The sequence below is a fragment of the Triturus cristatus genome, chromosome 7, assembly GCF_964204655.1.
Source record: "Triturus cristatus chromosome 7, aTriCri1.1, whole genome shotgun sequence".
NCBI classification, from domain to species: domain Eukaryota; kingdom Metazoa; phylum Chordata; class Amphibia; order Caudata; family Salamandridae; genus Triturus; species Triturus cristatus.
Window position 1 is genome coordinate 1,740,106,617 of NC_140590.1, and position 21,667 is coordinate 1,740,128,283.

At 41.9% G+C, this 21,667-nt stretch overlaps 1 protein-coding gene across 1 annotated transcript in view; it reads right to left on the reverse strand.

Annotated features, from left to right (window-relative positions):
- Positions 1–5,660: 5,660 nt before the first annotated feature.
- Positions 5,661–21,667, reverse strand: part of LOC146812967 (killer cell lectin-like receptor subfamily G member 2) — a 122,157-nt gene continuing 106,150 nt past the window's right edge. Inside the window, exons 4-5 of the mRNA XM_085614648.1 lie at positions 11,784–11,902; positions 5,661–7,758 (exon numbers count right to left, since the gene is read on the reverse strand). Of these exons, the coding sequence (XP_085470774.1) occupies positions 7,641–7,758; positions 11,784–11,902 (237 nt within the window). The 3' untranslated portion in view covers positions 5,661–7,640. The remainder of the gene's footprint in view (positions 7,759–11,783; positions 11,903–21,667) is intronic.

Below are 21,667 nucleotides of genomic sequence, written 5' to 3' on the forward strand. Positions count from 1 at the left end.
TTTGGGCTATTTCTATCAACGGCCGGCCGGCTTGGCAAGGTCTGCCTCAAGGAACTCCTATTTTGGCCCGCAAACTGCTGCTTACAATGTTCCAGTTGCCAACTCCTTTGGCTTTTTGGACAGCAAAGCTTGACTAGCCCCTTGTGAGGGGGTTACAGGTCTATCTTATGGCAGGGCCAATGCCTCCAGGTTGGAGGGGGAGAGTGTAGAGGTTGGTCTTCCTACCGCTTGTTATTCCAATACATCTACGATTTCCCCAGGCTCTAGTATTGGTATTTCTGTCGATGACGTAGAATTGACCTCGGTATCTTACCGAGGCCATCCTTTAGGTTCAGAGATTGAAACCCGCAGCTCTTTTGGGGACGTCAACTCCGGCTCTTTAATTGGGTCATGAAATGCAGCAGGGCTGGGTACCAAACTCTCCAATCCTGACTGGGAGGCACTGGTAGATGATTACGATCTATTTCTCTTTCAAGAGACGTGGATGACGACCTCTCCGGTTAGAGCTGGTTTTGCCTCTTATAGCGTCCCGCCGGTGCAGGGCCCCAGGGGGCGACCCTCTGGGGGTCTATGTATTTGGGTGGCCACCCACCTGGGGTGTACAGTTAGAGTTATCGACTCCCACTCTTTAGATATTCCTTGTATTATTTTGAAGTTTGGGGACGGTACCTCGATACTGGTAATCAATATCTATTTACGCCCCACTCCACGACTGTGACTCACCATTCTTAATGCCCTCGATGACCTTTTGACCCTGTTACCTATAAGATTATTGGGGGTGATTTTAATTGCCACTTTGAACCCCTGGCTGGTATCCCCTCTATTACTTCTGAGGAGGATTCAACCTGGAACATTCAGGACTGCCTTATGTATTCTGCTCCGCGTTTAACACCTCTGGCTATTGAGATCAACAAGCTCTTAGTAACTCACTCTCTTCGAGCTTGTCTTGGCAGACTTGCTCCAGATGCCCCGGGGAAGCATACTTATAACAGACTGGGTAAAAGTTCAACCATTGATTACATCTTGGTAAACGTGGAGTTTTGGTTCCATCTCAAGTCTTTTACCATAGTGGATAGGGCTGATAGTGACCACAATCTCCTCAGTTTGGAATTTTTGCACCATTTGGATCCAACACGAGTTCCAAGGACTCTGGAACAATCTATAGTAACAATCTAACAGTGGTGGCAGGTGGCCGACGCATTAGGTGGGTAACATTTTTGACAACTCCAAATAAAATCGCTGCACTATACTCCCATGTGGCCACTCATTTAGCTGAAGCGTTTGTTCTCATGGAGGGTAGTCAGGACTTATCATATTTCCAAGAGCTAGAGACTATCCACACCAAACTCTTTTCTAAGGCCGCCAGTTTTTTTTATGCTGCGGCAAAACCAAAGTTAAATGGGGCGAGGAATCAAGCTAATTGGTTAAACTCTAGCTGCAGGGATGCTAAACGGGCACTCCTGCGGGAGGTGAAAAATGGTACCCCGCACAGTATCAGAGGAGCCAGATTCTTGTATAAATCTATTACATCTGTATCCAAAAAAGATTGGGAGGTTGCCAGGTGGGCCAGTATAAAGGACGCCCTGGATAGCCATGATTCAAGGACCTTCTGGAATTTAGTCAGATGTGGTAGATATGAGGGATCTTCAGCTATAACACCTGGCCTAAGTGAAGAGGTTTGTTGAGGCATTTCAAGCCCCTTTTTAGTCTTCCGACAAGTGATCATGCAGTTGAATTACCACCACTTCTGACTAGTATATCGCCCCAAGGGAATAACGAGGTATGGGTGCTCGATCCACCACTCTGCACTTCTCGTGAAATTCAGGCTGCTCTTTCTTCTGGTAAAGCCCCTGGCCTAGATAGGAATCCCGGGGATCTATTGATTAGTGAACCGCTGGTCTGGGTACCATACCTATTGATATATTTTAACACAATTCTTTTTGGTATGGATATCCCTCACACTTGGAAGGGTGCAGAAATTATCCCCATCCACAAGAAGGCCTCTCCACTAGACCCAGTAAATTATCGGCCTATCAGCCTCATCGACGTCCTTCAGAAAGTGTTTGCTCGAATTTTATTAACTAGGCTTGAAAGTTGGATGGAAGAATTTCAAATTCTATCGCCCTTTCAAGCAGGCTTTTGCCCTAGGGTTTCCACAACCGACCAGCTGTTCAGGCTACAGCTGGTATACTGGAAGACGGTGTTTTTGGGGAAGGGCTCTCTCTACCTGATCTTTGTGGATCTTAGATCCGCTTTCGATCTGGTACAGAGGGACAAGCTTTGGTTAATCTTGCTTGAGATGGGCGCTCCCCCATACCTCTGTGACCTCTTCAAGCGTCTCCATTCGGGAACGTTTGCGAGGGTTCGTTATGGTATGAATGGTGAGCTCTCTGCTCCCTTCCCGGTAGACAGGGGTGTTAGGCTTTATGAATTGAATATGTGCTGCAGAGGGTGTCCTGAAGCAGTTTTGCTGCAGCTCCGGAAGAAAGAGCATGGATTTGAGTAGATTGTTTCTCCTGGGGGCCTAGGCACTGGTGGCTAGATCCTGAACCTCTACCTTGAATGACTTGGGAGGCCTGTTGCTGGTAACTCACTTTTTGGCATTGTCTCTGTTGGAAATCCACCCCTGAAGAGTCGAAAGGGACAAAACTGCTAGGGAAACTGCTGCACTGGCCGTGCTAGCCAAAGAGAGCGCGCTGTCACTTTGCTATCTTTAAAGCGCACTAGGGCTGAGATGATTCCTATGAAAGGTCATGTCCATTAGTGACTGCTGGATGTCACTTGAGAATCTGGTGAATCGAATCCAAACATGCCACTGCAACACCACACTGGTCCTGACTGCTCTAACCAGATAGTCTGTAGTGTCTAAGTCCAATCTTATGTAGTACTTTGCCGCGTCTTGGCCATTCATTATAAGGCACTGAATGTTAGACCAGACATCACTGAGGACCATGGTCAAGATGTATACCACGGTGTTCCAACGCATGTGCTAGTATCTGGCCAAAAAGTAGCTGGTAATCACTCACCTGAGGGCAAGGATGGCAGGGGAGAACATTCCCTTGGCAAATGTCTCCATGCCCAACAGTGTCTGTTAAACGTTCGTGGAAGGGGTTCCTACTTAGACCTGGGTGAAGGGCCTCTATTAACACATTTGTCTTGACACCAGTGGTGGGCATGAGGTGGTTTAAAACTTCTGCTGCTCTCCTAATTACAGCGGTAAAGGAGGCAGACTCTTCTATAGCCACATTTAGTGATGGTGATTGGATGCCAGTGTCAGCTGATGCCAAGAGGCTATTGGAGTCCTGGAGATGTGAAAATAAGTTTTTCTTGTCGCTTGAGGTGCTAGTGTTTGTCATCATCACCAGCACAATCAAAAAAGTTGTGTAGGTGACTCAGGGTTATAATGAGTTTATACACAAGTTGATGTAAAGGGTGACATATGGGGCTGCAGCATCATGAGAGTTATTGGGATCGAGGCTGAAGCCAGGGTTGATCTCAGTGTGCAGGTAGAGTGACGCAGTCGGTGTTGGGGACAGATCAACCGGCGGTAGACTGATTTAAAGACACTTCAGACCTGTAGGGCCTGAAGGCACACTAGAGTGTTCCGGTAGGGTACTAAATATGTAGTCCACAGCCTCCCTGAATTCCCTAATTTATTGTGGTGTGAGGCTAGGGAAGTTTAGGTGGAGGAGGATTGGAATCAGTTGCTGGGATGGAGACCAGGTTTGCAGTACACAGGGCATAGCAGGACTACGAATGGGAGGAGCCATTCTTGTGCATCTTATGCCTTTTGGATTTCTTTGACTCACCTGAAGACTTTGATTCCAATAATGATCGATCACTGGAGCAGTCCCACTAGCAGGAGCACACGTGCGCCTTATACAACTTCCATTGATGCTCTGCAACTTACAGTGTTTTCTTGTGGTCTCAGAAGGGCTTTGGATTCATTTTGGCTCACTTGTCACACAACCCTGAATCATGCTTGGAGCCCAGACACAAGAGACTGACCTTGTGAGCATCCATCAGCGACATATGATTGTGGCAGTCCTTAACGGTTTGAACCCTATAGTCTTTGGAGGCTCATTTCCTCGCACACTAGAAAAATGCTTGGAAGAAAACTCTGTCAAGTCTGGCAGGCTCAAGGGATCTGTGTCAGAAGGCGTGGAAAAAAACTGACGTCAGCACATGGATGTGGCAACTATATAGAGGCCTAGACGTCACATCCAGGGCAGGACGGACCTGACGCAGAGCTGCACGACACCACATACCTACGTGAGGTAGTTGCTATAAAAACCTTCTGGGTCTAGTCTGGCACCTGGGGAGATTCACAAGGTGAGAAATCTGTGGTTAGAAGTAGCCATCAGAATAATAGTACTCACTGTTTTGAAGAGCAACTCATGAAATATTACAGTACTTCATGGTTTGCCACCGTAGAAAAGTTGCATAATTTCTTTACAGAAAGTAATTTATATGCCAGTCTGAAAACATCGTGCTAATTGAAACTTAATACTCAGCAGAATAATGTATCAGTCCAATACCACTAAAGCAGTAACTGACGTCCTGTGCTACTACCCTACTAAAAGAACTCCAAATTATGCATCTCGGAGGAGCAAATTGTTCAGCCAGAAAGACTAAATTATACAGCAAGAAATGGCAAATTATGAGGCACATTTTGTAGCAGTTTTACTTCCCTAGTCTGTCATTTTCATGCATAATCACAGTCTGGCAAAAGGCTTCTCTCTCATGTGTAGCAGTATAAAATCTATCTTTAGCAAGCAGCAACTGATATTTAACCACTTTATCTTTGCAAATGGTCTGCAACTGTGTGACAAAAGTTGTGGCACTGGTTTTATGAAACGTTTATCCATTTAAACAGAAATTGTAATTGCTAAAACCTGCAAATCATGAAGCAATTTATGTGCAAACTAAAGCAAATCCAAATTACGCAGAATAGCATAATTCTAATAACGCAGATCATATGCCATCATGAGTGTACCAGGTTTAGTGACTGAGCCAGGAGAGCTAACATACTACTAAAACGACTGTACTAGAAAATCAGCAATTCAATTTATGCCATGGCATTGCTTGTCTTCTTATGGCAGGGCGATATATATATATATATATATCCAAAACGTGGACCGCCCAACAACCGCCGCTCTCAATGGCACAGGTGCTGCAGCTTGCAGAGGAGGCTCCGCGATATAATTTCATAAAAAAACAATGTCCAGAGACAAACAACGCTGTGCACTTGGGCTAGTATGGAACATTATATTTATTCCAGCTTATTCCATCATTGTAAGCTAACACAAACGCGTTTCGGCCGCCTGGCCATCTTAGCCTGCCTCTGATTGCCCACATAGTTTGCTAGAGTGAGCCACCGTAGCCTCAGTCCCTTGTTCATGTTTATATTTTTTTGTAATAGATTGTGAGCAAACAAATGAATTTCCTTGTTATTTAAACGTGGACTTACTTTGCGTTAACTAACACTGACGGAGGCCAGGCGGCCGAAACGCGTTTGTGTTAGCTTACAGTGATGGAATAAGCTGGAATAAATATCATATTCCGTACTCGCCCGAGTGCGTAGCGTTGTTTGTCTCTGGATATATATCAAACATACTCCAATGTTCCGTTCTCAAAGAAAAACTCACTGGTGCCGTGGCCTCTATATAAAGACGTGCTTTATTCAACGGAAGTCCCTACGCATTTCGGAGTTTCAGTCACTCCTTGTTCACGGGCAGAGATTCAAAGTGCAGTTCATTCTTTTAAAGTTACAGCGTTCATTTCCTGTTAACTTTAGTAAACATAGTAGACATACTGTCAACCTTATTGTTGCAAAATAAAGTTTTTGTTAAAAATTATTTCATTTGTAAACACAAAGCAGATGTATTATTGCAGTTCTAAATATTTGTTTTAAACATACTATATATTTTATAAACATGACAAAATTCATTGTCACAACGACACAAATATTGTACCCCAGTGGGTGTTAATCCTTCAATTCTAGTATAATTTCAATTTGTAACAGATACATAATATATTCACTCAAGTGATCACATCCTTCTCATAGTACAATGTCTTTTAATATACTTTTTAACCTAATACACCTGCTTGTCTGTGATCTGCTTCAATTCTGCAACAAACCAAAAAATCCATGTTAACTAGACGAACTGCTGCGTGAAATTTCTAGAATAAAAAACTTTAAAAAACTCTTAAAAACATATATCGACGAATGCAGTTTCTGGAACATTTCTTTATCTTGGATGTACTGACATTTCCTCATCCTGATTCAAACCTATTAGGCACATGGTGTTATACTTAATAATCATTTTTGATTCCCTCTTTCTCAGTTCCAATGCTCGATTGCCCCCCCTTTCCCTTTGGGGGACACTATCCAACACATAGTACTTGAGAACATTTGCATTTTGATTATGTTTGGCATAGAAATGGCGGGCCACTGGATATTGCTTGTCATTTTTATTCACAGCTCTCAAATGTTCTAAGATCCTCTTTTTTGCTTTGTGGATGGTGCTTCCAATATAAAATTGGTTACATGGAATTTAAGTGCATAAATTGCATATTCTGTATCACAGGTCAAATGCTTCAGGATTTTATATGCTGGTTTATCATTACATAACTTCACAGTTTTACAACTTTGGCTGAATTTACATGCTTTGCATTTATTACAAGTATAGAAACCTTGTATTGCATTTGGTTTCTTGGGTTCTTTAATCGTACTTGTTATAAGTACATCTTTCAGTGATTTGGCTTTCCTAAAAGTAATTGAAGGATAGCTACATATGCTTTGTTTGAGATCATCATCCGTCCTTAATACTTCCCAAAATTTATTAAGGCTTTTTCTCACATCCCAAGCTTGATTGTGATATGTTGTGATAAACCGTACCTGATCATTGGTTGTACTTTTTCTTTTCTATTCCTAGAAAACATTTCTTCTCTTTCAATTTTAGTCACTTTCTCAATGGCTGAATTGATAGTAGCCTTACTATAACCCCGTTCTAGGAATCTCTGACTCATGATTTTTTCTTCAAACACATAGTTCTCATCTGTACTACAATTTCTTTTGGCGCGCAGTAATTCACCAAATAGAATACTGTGAATCAGATTTTTTGGATGACAACTCTGGGCATGCAATAGACTATTGCCAGCTGTAGCTTTTCTGAACAACTTACTACATATCTTATTGTTGTGAATTTCCAATCATAAATCCAAAAACTCAATGGAGCTACTGTTGGTTTCACACGTAAATTGTAAATTCAATGTATTTACATTCAAATCAGAAACAAAGTCTCGTGCACGAGGAATGCAGTAGATATGGCCTATTGGCTAGAGCTATTGACTTTGGAACTGAGGAACCAGGCTCAAATCCAATTCTTGGCTCGACATACGGTGATTCTGGCCAAATCACTTAAACTCTCCATGCCTAAACAGGAAAAAAATTGAGTAATCTGGATCGCATGTAAAATCACTGGTTCTCATGTAAAGTACTTTAATGCCCTTAGGACAAAGTAGAGATATATAAAACTGAAAAAATAAGTAAAAAGAATGCTACAGCCATGTGCTCTAATCAGGTTTGATTAGAGTTGAAATGCGGACGAAATGCGAATGAGGTGGAGCTCCCAAGCTCAGCTGGCTTCTTTTACACAAATCCAAGGTCTTTGAGAAGCACAGTGCAAGTTCCAAGCTTTTTTGGAGTTCAGGTAGATGCAGTCCAGGTCTGGGCCATCACTTTGGACGAGGTCACTGGAGAAAGAAACATCAGAGGTGAATTGTTTATTACTGGTATGCAAGTAAGGTTAATTAATGTAGAGGTTCACAGAACAATACATACAGTACAAAAACATTTTTTTAATTTGCTCATATCACCTACATTTGCAAATTAAAAAGCCAACTACAGTTTTGAGCACCAATTGGAAAATCGATTGACATCTGAGATAAACAGGTTTTCCAGGACACTCAATACATATAGCTTTATTAATACTTATTTTTTATGTTATGTTGATTTGTACAGTGCACTAATCATCCTTGAGGGCATCTAGGTGCTTGGGCAGGGGTGTAGATGTGTGGTCCTCAAGGTGCTTATACGAAGAGCCAGGTCTTCAGCTTCTTGTGGAACTCAAGAAGTGAGGAGGAGGCTCTGATGTGTTGACAGAGGTTGCTCCAAGTCTTGGATGTGATGTACGAGAATGAGCTACCTCCAGTTTTGCTTTTGTGGATCCAGGGAGTGTGTGCAAGTGAGAGTGAGGCAGAGCGTAGGTGTGGGTTGGAAAAAGAGTATGCATTCTGGTCCTGTGTTGTGTTGGGCTTTCTATGTGGGCTTGTGAATGGGGAGCAAGTGAAGCTTCCTGAAGTGTGGTGGGATGTGGGTGCAGAGTGGGAGTCAATTAGGAGTCATGTGGCGGTGTCCTGGATGGTCTAGAGTCTGTGTAGGAGTTATTTGGAGATTCTGGCATTGGAAGTGTTGCTCTAGTCCAGCCTGGTGGTGATGAGTGCTTGTGTGAGAGTCTGTCTGGTGTTGTGAAGCAACCATTTGAAGATCTTTCGCAGCATGCATAAGATGTGGAAGCATGATTTGAGCTGTCATGTTGAGCTATTCATTTAGATTGTTCCCTGGATTTCTTGCGTGGCATGCTGGTATGGGTGTTGGGCCTAGCTCCGACGGCCACCAAGTGGTGTCCTACAGGGAGCTCTGGTTGCTGAAGACCAGTACTTCCATCTTGTCGAAGTTGAGCTTTAGGTGGTTAGCTCACATCCAGTCTTCTACCATGGTCATGCAGTTGGTGAAGTTGGTTTTGTTAGTGGTTGTCTTGTCCATCAGTGAGAGGATGAGTCGGGAGTCAATGGCATAGGAGATGATAGTGATATCTTGTGATCAAATGATGTTGGTAAGCGGTATCATGTATATGTTGCAAAAGGATGGGGCTGATAGACGATCCCTGTGGGACTCTGCATATCAATTTCTTAGTCTCTGATGTGAAGGGTGGCAGCCTGACTGAACCTTTGGGTTCTTCCCATGAGGAAGGAACAGATCCATTTCAGAGCAGATCCTTGTATACCAAACTTGTGGAGTCTTCTGAGGAGGGTGTTGTGGGGGACAGTCTCCAAACCGCAGAGAGGTTGAGCAGGATGAGGGCCTCTCTTTCTCCTCGGTCCAGGATGGTTCGAATGTCATCGCTAGCTGCAATGAGTGCTGTTTCTGTGCTGTGGTTCTTTCTTAATCCTTATTGAGTGTTGTCTAGAAGGCGCTGACTTTCTAGGTGGGTAGTGAGTTGCTTGTTGATGGGCTTCTCAATCACTATGTCTGAATAGAGGAGCATAGCGATGGGTCAGAAGTTGTTCAGTTGATTCGGGTCAGCTGCGGGCTCCTTTAGGAACGCATTAATTTCTGCAAGTTTCCATTCATCCAGGAAAGTGGAAGAGATAATGGAGGTTGTTTGCTAGTCACTTGCACACTTGACAACTCAGAGAGTGGACAATGACATGTTCTGGGTTCAAGAGTTATTGGCAAAAATTTGAGCTCCTACTTTAAACTGTCATGTAGTTCCTAGGACCCCCCTCCAGGATCTGTGCGTTTTGGATGACCTAAACTGAGGGCTTGGTGTGCAGACAGACTCTGGACACCCCCACAGGATGAGTCAGCCGTTAGACCAGCTAGCTCTACGGTGCCCCTTCTATCCCCCTGTACTCTACAATGGTGTGTGTAGTTTCTGGCAACAACTGAACATGACAACCCGGATTCCTCAGGTATCGTGGAAAACAATACAGTATCCTTCGCTCAGTCACTCGTGCTTACTTTTTCTCAGAATACACATAGAATGACGATTGGAACTGTTTCAATAAGTATTTATTGGTCAAGCGTCAGTCTAGTGTGAAACATATTAGCTGCAACAATCAAACGACAGAAGCAGACAAATGTGATCGCTAGCACCAATATAGTAACTAGTAAATACATTTCTACCATAGTGCTAATAAGATAAATAAAAACAATTATATAAAACAATAGCATTGGCGTACTCCTACTATGTGTAGCCTACCTAAATGTACCTAGCATAGATCTTTAGGTGAGGCATGTGTACGTAAGTGCTAGGATAGATCCTAATGGAGCCAAGAGTTCCCGGGGGAAGTGCTAACCCCTCACCTGATGGTTCTGAATGAAGGAACCTGTCCCTGCGTCGAGGATGGCACCCCGCAAGGGATGTCAGGTCACTCGCTTGTCAAACGATCAGCCTGCAGAGTCTCGGTCAAGCCTGGAAATAATTCTCCTCTGTTTTTCTATGGGGGACTGAGGGTCTTTTATACTAAAGTGGTCACTCCGGGGTTGTTCTAGAATCGATATGTTTTGAAAATATTCACTAATTACTTGCTAATCCTTTTTTAAGCAAAACACTCAAGCTCAGCTGGCTGTTGGCCATTGATGAAAAAAGTGGTGCCCTTATACAGAATAAATCTGCTGTGCCTAGGGACATGTTTATGCTTGTCAGGTACAGAGATTAAGATATGGTACCAAGAGCCTGTTGTCGAAGAAACAGAAGTAAGCTACTAGGTAAAAGGTCACCCGTTTATAACTGTTATGTCCTGTGGATGGGACATAATGTACATAATTGGTATGTACATGATAGGACCATCCTAAAGGACATGACAAAACCTGTTTTCAAGAGCAAGGAAACCCAAAGGTATACAAGGAACTATGGGTAAGGAATGCTATCAAGGAACAAGAGGTCCCTAAGGTTTAAGAATGCATACAGTACACACAGAAAATGAATATGTTCTAGGTCACAAACTCGCAAGAAAGAATATTCACATAATAGAAAAGAACGAAATAAAAGTGGGAAACAAAAAACAACATACACAGGAAAAATTACAAGGGAAGAACTGTAAAAACTCAAGACATTTAGAGGGGAGTGAAAATTAACAATATTACAAAGACCATGCCACGATTTTTGGTATCAAAGATATTATACTTTGGAATCAATAATGTGTAATAATCATGAAACTATGTGTTGACGATGTTTCGATCCCATTACACGATATATGGATCGTCATCAGGACTTAGATAATGCCTGAGAGTATCTATTGTCATTAACACGGGGAAATGAATGCTGTTATTCGCTTTTCAGTCTTCTTTAGATGCTAAAGCATGACACGGGACCATGGTTCATTCTCATGCTATTGGCTGTTTGAATTATCATTCCACCTTCCAGGGATACTTCCATTGAACCAATCTGCATCTTTCGCCGCTGAGTGAAAAAAAGAGCACAAGCAGAGTCTTCATGGTAATTCTGGTGACCCTCCTCCTACACACTATTCTAAAGGCACTGAAAAACGCTAATGACTACAACGACAAAGCATTGAGTGACTTAGTAAAGCGTGCAATTCTATTCTGGAAGAATAGAATTGCAAGGGAACGCTTCACTTGTGCTCTTTTTTTCCACTCAGCGGTGGCAGATGCAGAATAGTCCAATGGAAGTTAATTCTCCCCCGTGTCAACGACTATAGATACTCTCAGGCCTAATCTAAGTCCTGATGATGATCCCTACATCGTGTAATGGGATCGAAACATCATCGATATACACAGTACCATGACTATTACACATTGATTATTAAACATAATAGCATTGGTACCAAAAATTGAGAGAGCACCTTACTGTCTGGGAACAAATAGGTGGGGATTAATTGGGTAAAAGTGAACCAGCAATGTCTTTAGAAACAATAGCAATGGAACGGGTCTGCTTTTGGAGTAATAAAACACCATGAAATCATGCACTTACACTTCATTTCTATAGGGTGATCCATCCACCCACTGCAATTCTTCGTGCCCTGTCACCCTGACCTTCTTCAGTCCAATCCAGTAATCCCGACTAGAGTCTTTAAATCGAAAGCTGGTTTCCTGCAGAGACAGTAAGAAGAATTGTGATGTTTCCGGCATATAAATAACTCTACTTTTTGACAAATGAGTAATATGTGCAAAACATGTGTGCAATCCATTCCAACTGACTGCAAAGCCTAATGCAGAGAATGGCATCACCTCCTAAGGAGTGGCCCATCCAGATGAGGCATGCCCGCTCAAGTAAGGTTAAACCCTTTCAAGGGTGCTGGACTCAACTGACTGGCATCTTTCTGCCTTACATGATATCAGAGTCTCAGGGCACATATCCCAGTTGCCAGTCAGGGTCAGTTACTCTCAGTGGGTTTCAGTGTTTTTGAAATTCAGTACGAAGGGGAGAGGTGGTCCACACCACAAAATCACTCTACGTTTTGGAGACGTTGTGTGCATGCATATGCTATACGTGATATATACATAGGCTTTCCTGTTTTCAGTTTCTATTTTTGGTCAATTCTGGTGGGGTTTTTTCAGTCTTTTCAAGTGATTTCAATACCTTAAAAAAACAGTGGTTATCAGTGGTTACACATTTTTGCGTTATTAAAAACAACAGACAGTGTTTTTCCGTAGTTAATGAAACGTTTTGCTTTTATTATGGCTTGCTTTCTGCACGGATAGTACATGGTATACAGACAGTGTACATACAGTGTATATGAGGTCCAAATACATTTTTACAAATCCAAATTATCACAGTACACCATACAATACTTCGTCAGTGAGTCTTTGGTCATGCACGCTCGCTCTTTCCTTCCCATGTAAAGTTTTATCTGTGAAAAGGCCCTCTTCAACACAGGCAACGCCAAAATAGCCAGTACACAATTTGCTAATTCTGGCCACTGACATAGCTTTCCATGCCAATATTGGTGCACCTCATGATTGTGATTCTCTGCGACAGGTCCTTCAAGATGTGCGTTGAACTGGGCGTATTTGCCCTCAGAATTATTGAAGTGGCCAAAATTGAGGCAGCACTTTTGAAACTCTGGAGAAAATTTCCCTTTACTGACGGGATCTATAACTTGTGCAGATTACCGCAGTGAGGCTTCATTGACCTTAAATGTCATGGTTGGTGAAGGGCTATTTATCATAGATCGTAAAATGAAAGTTCCTGAATTGCTCCTCAACATTTCTTTGCTTACCAAGTGGCAAGCACTCTAACATTGAACATGTTGCCGTGCCACAGTCACTAAAAGTGCCGCCCATTCTACTCTCAAGGAGATGTTACACATCTACACCAATTATGCTGAACACTAGGTAGACAAGGGTTTTCGGATTCTTAATTTTTTATTATGTCCACTACAGCAGACGTGTTTCCTGTAAAAATCAAAACATGCAGTAGAGTGTGCTTTTTTTCAAATCACTATCAATATGTGACCAAAGATCCTCACATTTCTTGCCTTTGGCATCATCACTCAGCAAAAGTTCTGTAAGCGGTTGCCACATGGATAATATATCATGCATGGCCTCTAGGACTGAGAACTACCAGCTAAGTGACACAGTTGGAATGACTTTCTTTGATGCCACACAATGCAAAAATAGAGAAATATTTGTGTTTTAGTTTCCGTGCATAACAAAACAGTGCACCAGAATGGACTAAAAAGTCAATAGCATTGTTCATTAACTCCGAAGATTTTAACAATGCTTTCAGCATACCATCTAACAAGTGGCAAGGATCTCTCACCGGGAAGCACTTCAGCTCAGGTATCGATTTTGACACGTGATAACACAACTTTTTCATATACGTAGCTGAATCACTGTAGATACAAACAATATCACTCCAATCTTTGTTGAACTTGGTAAGAACTTTTGCAACAGGTTTCCAAGTGACCCTGCGTTCCATGTTTTCCAAATGTCTGGGGTCATGGTTTCACCAGTGTTCAAGATGCTTTGTGACTACACTCTTTTCACATATACCTGTCACTATACCTTGCGTTGAATGTTTAAAGCCTGGGTCATTTGGCAATTCACCTACTATCAATACTGACTCACTGGAAAAGGAGGCTGATGTATCAAGGTTTTTTAAATTATTCTCAGTGGGTAAATGTGATGGTACATATTGGGAAAGATTCTTACGAAACATACATTTTTCCCATCAGTGAAAGACTCAAATGTAGCCAAAAAAGCAAATATGATTTTGATATTTCCTGATTCTATAGATTTTATAAAATAAATAAACAACACTTAAAACAGGCTTCTAACCCCTGTATCTTTAGCCCAAAGACCACATAACTGAAAAAGGAAGAAGAAACAATATTTTTGTGACATCCCTAAACAACAAAACTCAAGCAGAATAATGTTAGCACAGTCTTCCTTACTGCTACCTTGCATAACAAAGTTACATTATATTGGCCCCTTTAGGAAGAAATAAAAATTACTCTTTCACTCTCCTTTTCCATTCTTTGAATGGCATTCAGCTTGTGGTTGTGCAGGGGTTTTTTCAGTGTTTATATGTATACACTGGTGAGGGCTATTTCCCTTCCGGTGGGGTTTTATCAGTTAGTATAGGTTTAAACCTAAAACCGGACAGCCTATATATACACAATCCTTTCAATAAAATATCAGTTACAAAACAGTTTTAGGTAATGTAAAATAGACCTTGATGATACAGTTATAGCTTCATTCTGTGCTAAGAGCAGTGATATTCTAGGTAGTACTGAGAAGCACGGACATTAATCATTAAGTATTTAGCAACTCTGTTCTCTGTAGTCAATCCATGAATGTGATGTGGTCTTCTCCCATACTATATCTTAGTTTGTTAGATTTTGTCTGTTGTTACTATCAGCAGTGTCAGGTGAAGAGAGAGGCATCTACCATTTTCATACACCTTTTTCAGGCATCCTGTCCATGACCATAACCCCAGGGCCAGTCGCTTCGACTTCCATTCGTAAACAGCTTGTGGCTCATTTACATAACATCCTACTCAGTACGTGTATGAAAAATAGTGACACGGTTAGCTTAACATCACATATTCAAATAATTCTTATGAACTAAACTTTGATAATGTACCTTAAACTCAGTCTTTTAGGTCTTCACTATAATAGTATAGAAGGTCGAAACACAGCATTCTTGAAATCTCATTTCTGTCCTCTATGAAGAAACTTTTTGCAAACCAATATGGCCTAATCTAAAAAATAGGTCTGCCCCACTGTACAAAGAACTAGTACATGCTACCATCAAATACTGAAAGATTATGGGATCAGAATTTTTTTTTAATTTTAAAACAAAAACATTATTTCAAGCCCAATGTCTACGAACAGAGATGTGTGCAGTTCAAACTGTTGGAATGATCGTCATTCATTTGGACAAGAATACTTTTATCCCACAATTGGCCATATTTGGAAGGAACCCAGCATCAGAACACACCAAGGAGTGGTGCCAGAGATGAAGGTCCAAAAAATGAATACCACACAACACTGCTCTGTCAAGGTTCATAATGGACTGTTCTTCTGATTTCAAAGATTTCTGAGGGTTGTTGCAGTCATCTAGTTTTATTTGATATAAGTAGAACTCGCTGCAGCGGAGTTCAGGGGCTAGTACAGGATGTTGAGGGACCTTTGAAGTCCATGAGGCTGATATCGGGAGGCCAGCAGACTAGCCATTGGAGTCACTCTGGGGTTCTGAGTTCAAGATGGAAGTTGCAGGTCCATTTCCTCTTCCCCAGGCAAAAGGTCAGCAGGCGGCAGGCCAACACAGCAGGTCAACAGTTCATTCAGGTCAGCACTCCACCAGAGTGGCAGTCCTTTCAGCAGCATGGCAGTCCTTCTTCCTGGCAGAGTATCCACAGGTCCAAAAGTGTACTGTTGGTGTCTGAAGTCCAGTATTGATACACATTTGTTATTTTGAAGTAGAGAGAAGATTTCAGAGGCATGCCTATCAAGTCCCCAGGCATCATGCTGCCCCTGTCCTGGCTTCAGACTAACTACAGGGGTATGCAGCCCTTTGAGTGGAGGTGGGACACAGTGTATTCAAGAGAAAGTGGGTCTGTGCCCAGCTCCTCCCTCCCACCTTGCCAGTGATGGCCCTTTCAGGTACAACTAAGCTCCCTATTGTGTGTGGCTGTCTAGGAGGAATACACATAAGCCCAGCTGTCAGCTACACTCACTCATGTGACCAGAGACAGACTACAGGCACAAAATGGCTAAGGCTTTTAGAAAGTAACATTTTCAAAAGCGTAATTTAAAATTCAACTTCACCACAAGTTAGGATTTTAAATTAGGATTCCAGAGACTTCAAACTTGAACTGGATGTCTATTCTCATTTCGAAATGACACTTATAAAATGTAATAAGGTAACTTCAATGTTATCATATGGGAGAGGTAGGCCTTGCAGTAGTGACAAACAAATTTAAGAGTTCTTTTCACTACCAGGACATGTAAAACTTAAACACACATGTACTACTTTTTAAATACATTGCATCCTGCCATCTGAGTTTCCCAGGGCCTTGCATAGGGGTGGCATATGTATTAAAAAAGGAGGTTTGAGCCATGCAAAATGTTTACTTTGCCAGGTCAAAATGGCAGTTTGAAAACTGCACACGTTGCAGGAATGATTGTGCCACCAGTTTAAGTTGTCCTTTAAACATGTCTCAGGCTTGCTATTGCAGGGCAACTTAAGCGGATGGCACAGTCAGTGCTGCAGACCCACTAGCAGCATTTCATTTACAGGCCCTAGGCACATGTAGTGCCGCTTTACTAGGAATTTACAAGTAAATTAAATACACTAATTGGGTATAGGCCAATGTTAATATGTTTTAAGCAGGGAGCACAAGCACTTTAACCCTGGTTAGCAGTGGTGAAGTGCACAGAGTCCTAAAGCCAACAAAAAAAAGAATTCAGGAAAAAATATGAGGAGGAAGGTAAATAGTCAGGGGATGACCCTGCAGAAAGGGCCAAATTGAATAGAATGAAGGAGTCCTGTTCATTGCTGAAGTCCTGGTCCTATCATGGTCCCCTATTGACTTTTTCTACAATCACAAATAGGTAGTATGTATGCATGTCAGTATGTATTGTTCTAGTGGAAACCCAGTCAAAAGGCAGCAGAGCACTGTACAGAAAAGGTTCAAAGACAAGTATACAGCCAATACGTGATACAGTCCGGAATAAATGGTTTATGGACGATTAATAGATGTGATGTAATGTTCTTTGAAGGGATGAATCGTCAACTCTTTTCTAATTTGGAGCAGGGTTGGCGCAGTCCTGATGGATACAGGGATACTATTCCAGATCATGGGTGAACATATAAAAAAGGCCTGCTACCCCGTTTCTTTTTTACACTTTTTAGTCTGCAGTCTGATAGTGTCCTGGCTGTGGGTGTGCTGAGAGCCACCTCTGATGGTGAGCTTGTCTGCAATATATGCAAAGGTGCAGGCCGCGATGGCTATGTAAATGATGCAGCTGGTTTAGAAGACGCTGCAGGCCGGCAAGGCCCGCAAATGGAATTCCATCAAGATCTCACTGGTTTGACCATATTTCTAGTGGCCTTCCATGAGTTGTGGTGCAGTGTGTAGGATGCCCTTAAGGAATCGCATTGAGGAATATGGAGGCCAGGGAGTATTGCGGAAGTGGAGTAGGATAAAACCACTATCCAGATGCAACACTATGAGGGTTTGAACAGCAGTTATCAAGTTGGCAAAGAATGTGGCCGCTATGATTATGAGTGAGAAATGATGTACAGAGTTCTGGTGGCATGACTCGTTTGAGAATTATCGTAATCATTTGTAAACGTAACGGCTGTTCACCGATTGCCAGAGCCTCATCAAGTATTGTCGTAAGTGGTAAAACAGATCACACATCGTGCTCCAATAATTCCACTGGGAACCCAAGGTGTATTTCCAATTAACCATAACATAAGATGTGTATTTGTAAAGTGCATCTCACATAGGGGTGTCTTGGCGCTGAATAACAGATGTTTACCGTTACCCAACTCAATGGCAGTCATTTTATCAACATCAGAAGAGCGAAAGGCTGAGTGGATCCAGCGGAATTTGAACCTGTGACCATGAGGTCAAACACAGGCCCCTGCAGATGAAGCATTAGTCCACTAAGCCACCAAACACAGCTCTTAGAGCGGCTCGGACAATTTATTTGTTTTGTCATTTGTGAACCATTTCATTGGGACGTGGAATATAAATTCAGCCAATGCGCTTTGGTCAGGGCTATCCTTTTTAGTGCATAAATACTGGCAGTTGGATGATGCCTCATATTTTCCAGATTGTCTTGCTGAATGTAGCATTTGCTTTCGATGGAATCGACGTTGAGAAGCCAATGCAATTTTTTGTTTGCTTTATTGTCCAATTGGTTGACACTACTTGGAAATGCGAGTAATGCTGTTGTTGTTTATCAATACCTGCAGTAATTTATGGCAGTGTTGTTCTATATTTATGATAATCTGGGGTTCTAGAAATACTGCATGAGCAAAATCTAAATTAAATACATTCGCGTCCAACTGGGACACCTCTTCTTGCTGACGTTTGGGGTAACTAGTGATATAGCGGATGAGTCTGCCCCTCATGTGCTCTTTAAATGCTTTCCACAGCTTATCTTGTGAGAATAGTGGCAGTTCTTTAGTGATATATGTCATTAGCTCTCTCTCTGTCAACCACCATGGGCTTAGGTGCCAGTTACAATAACCGCACCCAAGTCCTGCCAATGCTAGTGTTATTGGTGAATGGTCTGAGAGTCCACTGGCCATAATTTGTATTCCAGTCAATTCTCCTAGTTTTACTTTGGGTACAATACAGTAATCTGATCTAGAAAAGGACTTGTGTAATCAAGAGTAAGAAGTATAACTTCTATGGTATAGGTGAATATGGTGCCATACATCTAGTGCTTAATTTGAGCCAGTAGATCTGGTACTGTGTACCAGCACTTAATTGTCAACACCAGCGCTTGTGACAGTCTGCCACAAGGTGGCACTGGCTGGGTTATATAGAGATGACCACAACCACACTCAATTATTAATGACTATTACTTGCTGCCAAAGCCATTATTTTAGCCTTAGGGACCTCTAGTAGCCTGAATCGTCACACTTCTAGGAGTGTGATGATTAGTTGTTGTGTTGTTACTATTAGTGGCAGCATGGCAGGGGCAATGTATGGTGAACGCTACAATGGCCTCCTGACAAGAGCCCTGACACTTATTTTTTTCCCTTCATATTTAGCACTGCATATGTCAATTAAATACAGGCCCTTTGGGAATGTGGCTGGGTGTATTGGGCTTTTCTGGTGCAATGCCCTAGTCCCTGATTTGTCCATCTCTAAGTTGACTACCCCATTAAGTCTCCCCCAATAATACGGAAGGAGTTCTTATGTACCCTTATGTACCCTAGGAAGGCAGAGTAAGTGAGGAAGAGGTGCAGACATTAACAACAGATGCTGGTCTTCTATTAAGCATTCCTGCAACAGCAATATATCTACCCCATAATCTCGTCATGTATTGGGAATGGTAGCCGATCTTTCAGAATAATTACTACCCCACATGAATCCCCGGTGAATCCTGCATGTACCTTTGTATATAAAGCCTAGCGTTCCAGAAAGGAACATTTGGTGCTTTTCAAATAGGTCTGCGTTATAATGCTTTGCTGACTCAGGTATTGCATTGTGCTTAAATTTATTGAGCAACACATTACATTCCAAGTTGCTATCCGTATGAAGCTCTGAAAGGTTTCACCCATTCCCATTTCTTTTTTTGATGTTGTGGTTGCCTACTTGTCAGGTGCATTCTATTTCTCGGTTTCTCTGCAACTCGTTATGCTGTGCCTGCTGAACTTTAGTGTTTAAAATATTTTATTGAATTTTATATTAAGAGAACGACAACACAAAAAATAGCACCGAACTAGGCACTTATACAGGATCAATAACAATAGTAAAAATAGAATAACAGTACCTATATACAAAAAACATCTACTACATATAGGAAATAAAAACTAACTAAAAAAGGAAGAATACAAATTATCATTAATGTGAAAACTGAGAACAGATATAATGATAATAACCAGAAAATCCTTATACATATATGAATAAATAGAGCAGTAAAAGGAGTTAATTAGAAATGGACAGCTATGTAATTATCAATTGGTTTCCAAAATATATGATACGCAGAACTATTCATCATCATCATCAGTCTTTATTCGATTTAAAATGAATCATAAAAGACACAAACATAAAACAAAGAGCACAATATTTTGTGTCCACATAAGTACAAGACATCAATAAATACATTAAAAAGTATTTTTAAAAAACATTAAACAAATCAAAATACTGACGAAAGGATGTACATGGTTAAAAAGACTCACAAACTACTGTGATATCTTAATCACTAGATTATAAAACAAGTCTTGAGGCATGAAGAGACCCAAGCCCCAATTTAATTAAGGGACTTCTAAGGTGTGCTTGATCGCTTTTCTCCGTAGAGACCACTCCCATCCCAGATATTTAGCTAGGGCCACAAAAATAATTGTTAGGGAGCTAGTGCGCAGAATTCATAATGCCACAGCGCTGCTCCTGGTACCTAGGATCTTACACATGGGAGAGAGCCAAACACGCCTTGGGATAGTAAATGCCGGACAGACAAACAAAAAGTGGGCAGTTGTTTCTGTTTGTGCCCCACAAGCAGGGCATGATTCCTCCTGTGCCCTAGCCCACCTTCCAGTCAAAGACCGCAGAGGCAGAGAACCAGCTCTGAACTGGAAGTAAAGTTTCCTGTCACCAACATTAGCAACCAGATCCCAGTATAATTCTAGTGCAGGAGTAATTTTTGCCTCTAGATAACAACCGGACATCCCAGAAGCTCTACTCCATGCCTGGAATTCAACTCTTTCCCAGTATACCATTTTGAGGGATCTCTTAGATGGAAACAGAGCGGCCACCGGGTCACACCATAACCCCTCCATACCCATGTCTTTCAGTGTTTCATGAAGGTTCTTCAGCCATCCGATTTTATGGAAAACATCTGTTTTTATAATGTCCATAAGACCGTTAGCATAATTGGAGAACTCAGGGGTAGTCCAGAGTCTCCGCCAGTATAGAACCGGTCGAAGTTTTGCAATATCCAGAATAGACCTCCTACCTAATTCATATCTAAGAGGAATCAGAGGAGTGCTCTGGGGAAGGCCAGTTATACTTCGAAAAAATTTATGTTCAACACTGGATAAAGATGCTAACTGGTCAAAACCCCATAGCTCTGCTCCATAAAGCAGACAGCTTAAGGCCTTGGCTTCGTAAACTTTTAGTACAGGGTTTATTGGTTTTGTAAAAGATTTGTTGAATTCCCGGCTTAAGGCACCAGATAATTGTTTAAATCGCAAGGTGGCCATTTCAATGTGTTTGCGCCATTTGTCATCGTTTGCTAGGTGCATGCCAAGGTACGTGAAGTTATTAACCATCTCTAGTGGTTGGCCATTCATGAATACCTTTTTCCCACGAAAACTAGGATGGGGGTTAAAGGCCATGAATTTTGTTTTAGCCACATTAACCTCCAGACCATGGTCGAGACAGAAATCATCGAACACGCGCAGGGCTCTTTGCAAACCACTCGAAGTTTTGGATACAATGAGCGTATCGTCTGCAAACATCAATATTGGGATGGTAACTCCAGCCAACCTTGGGGCATCAGTGTTTACACAAAGCATGAGATCAACTATCTCATTAATGTATAATGAGAAGAGCGTGGGTGCCATGGTACAACCTTGGCGCACACCACGCTCAACCGGGAACTCTGGAGTAACCTGACCTGGCCCACCCCATTGAAACCTAGCGTAATTGGACTCGTGCAGTCG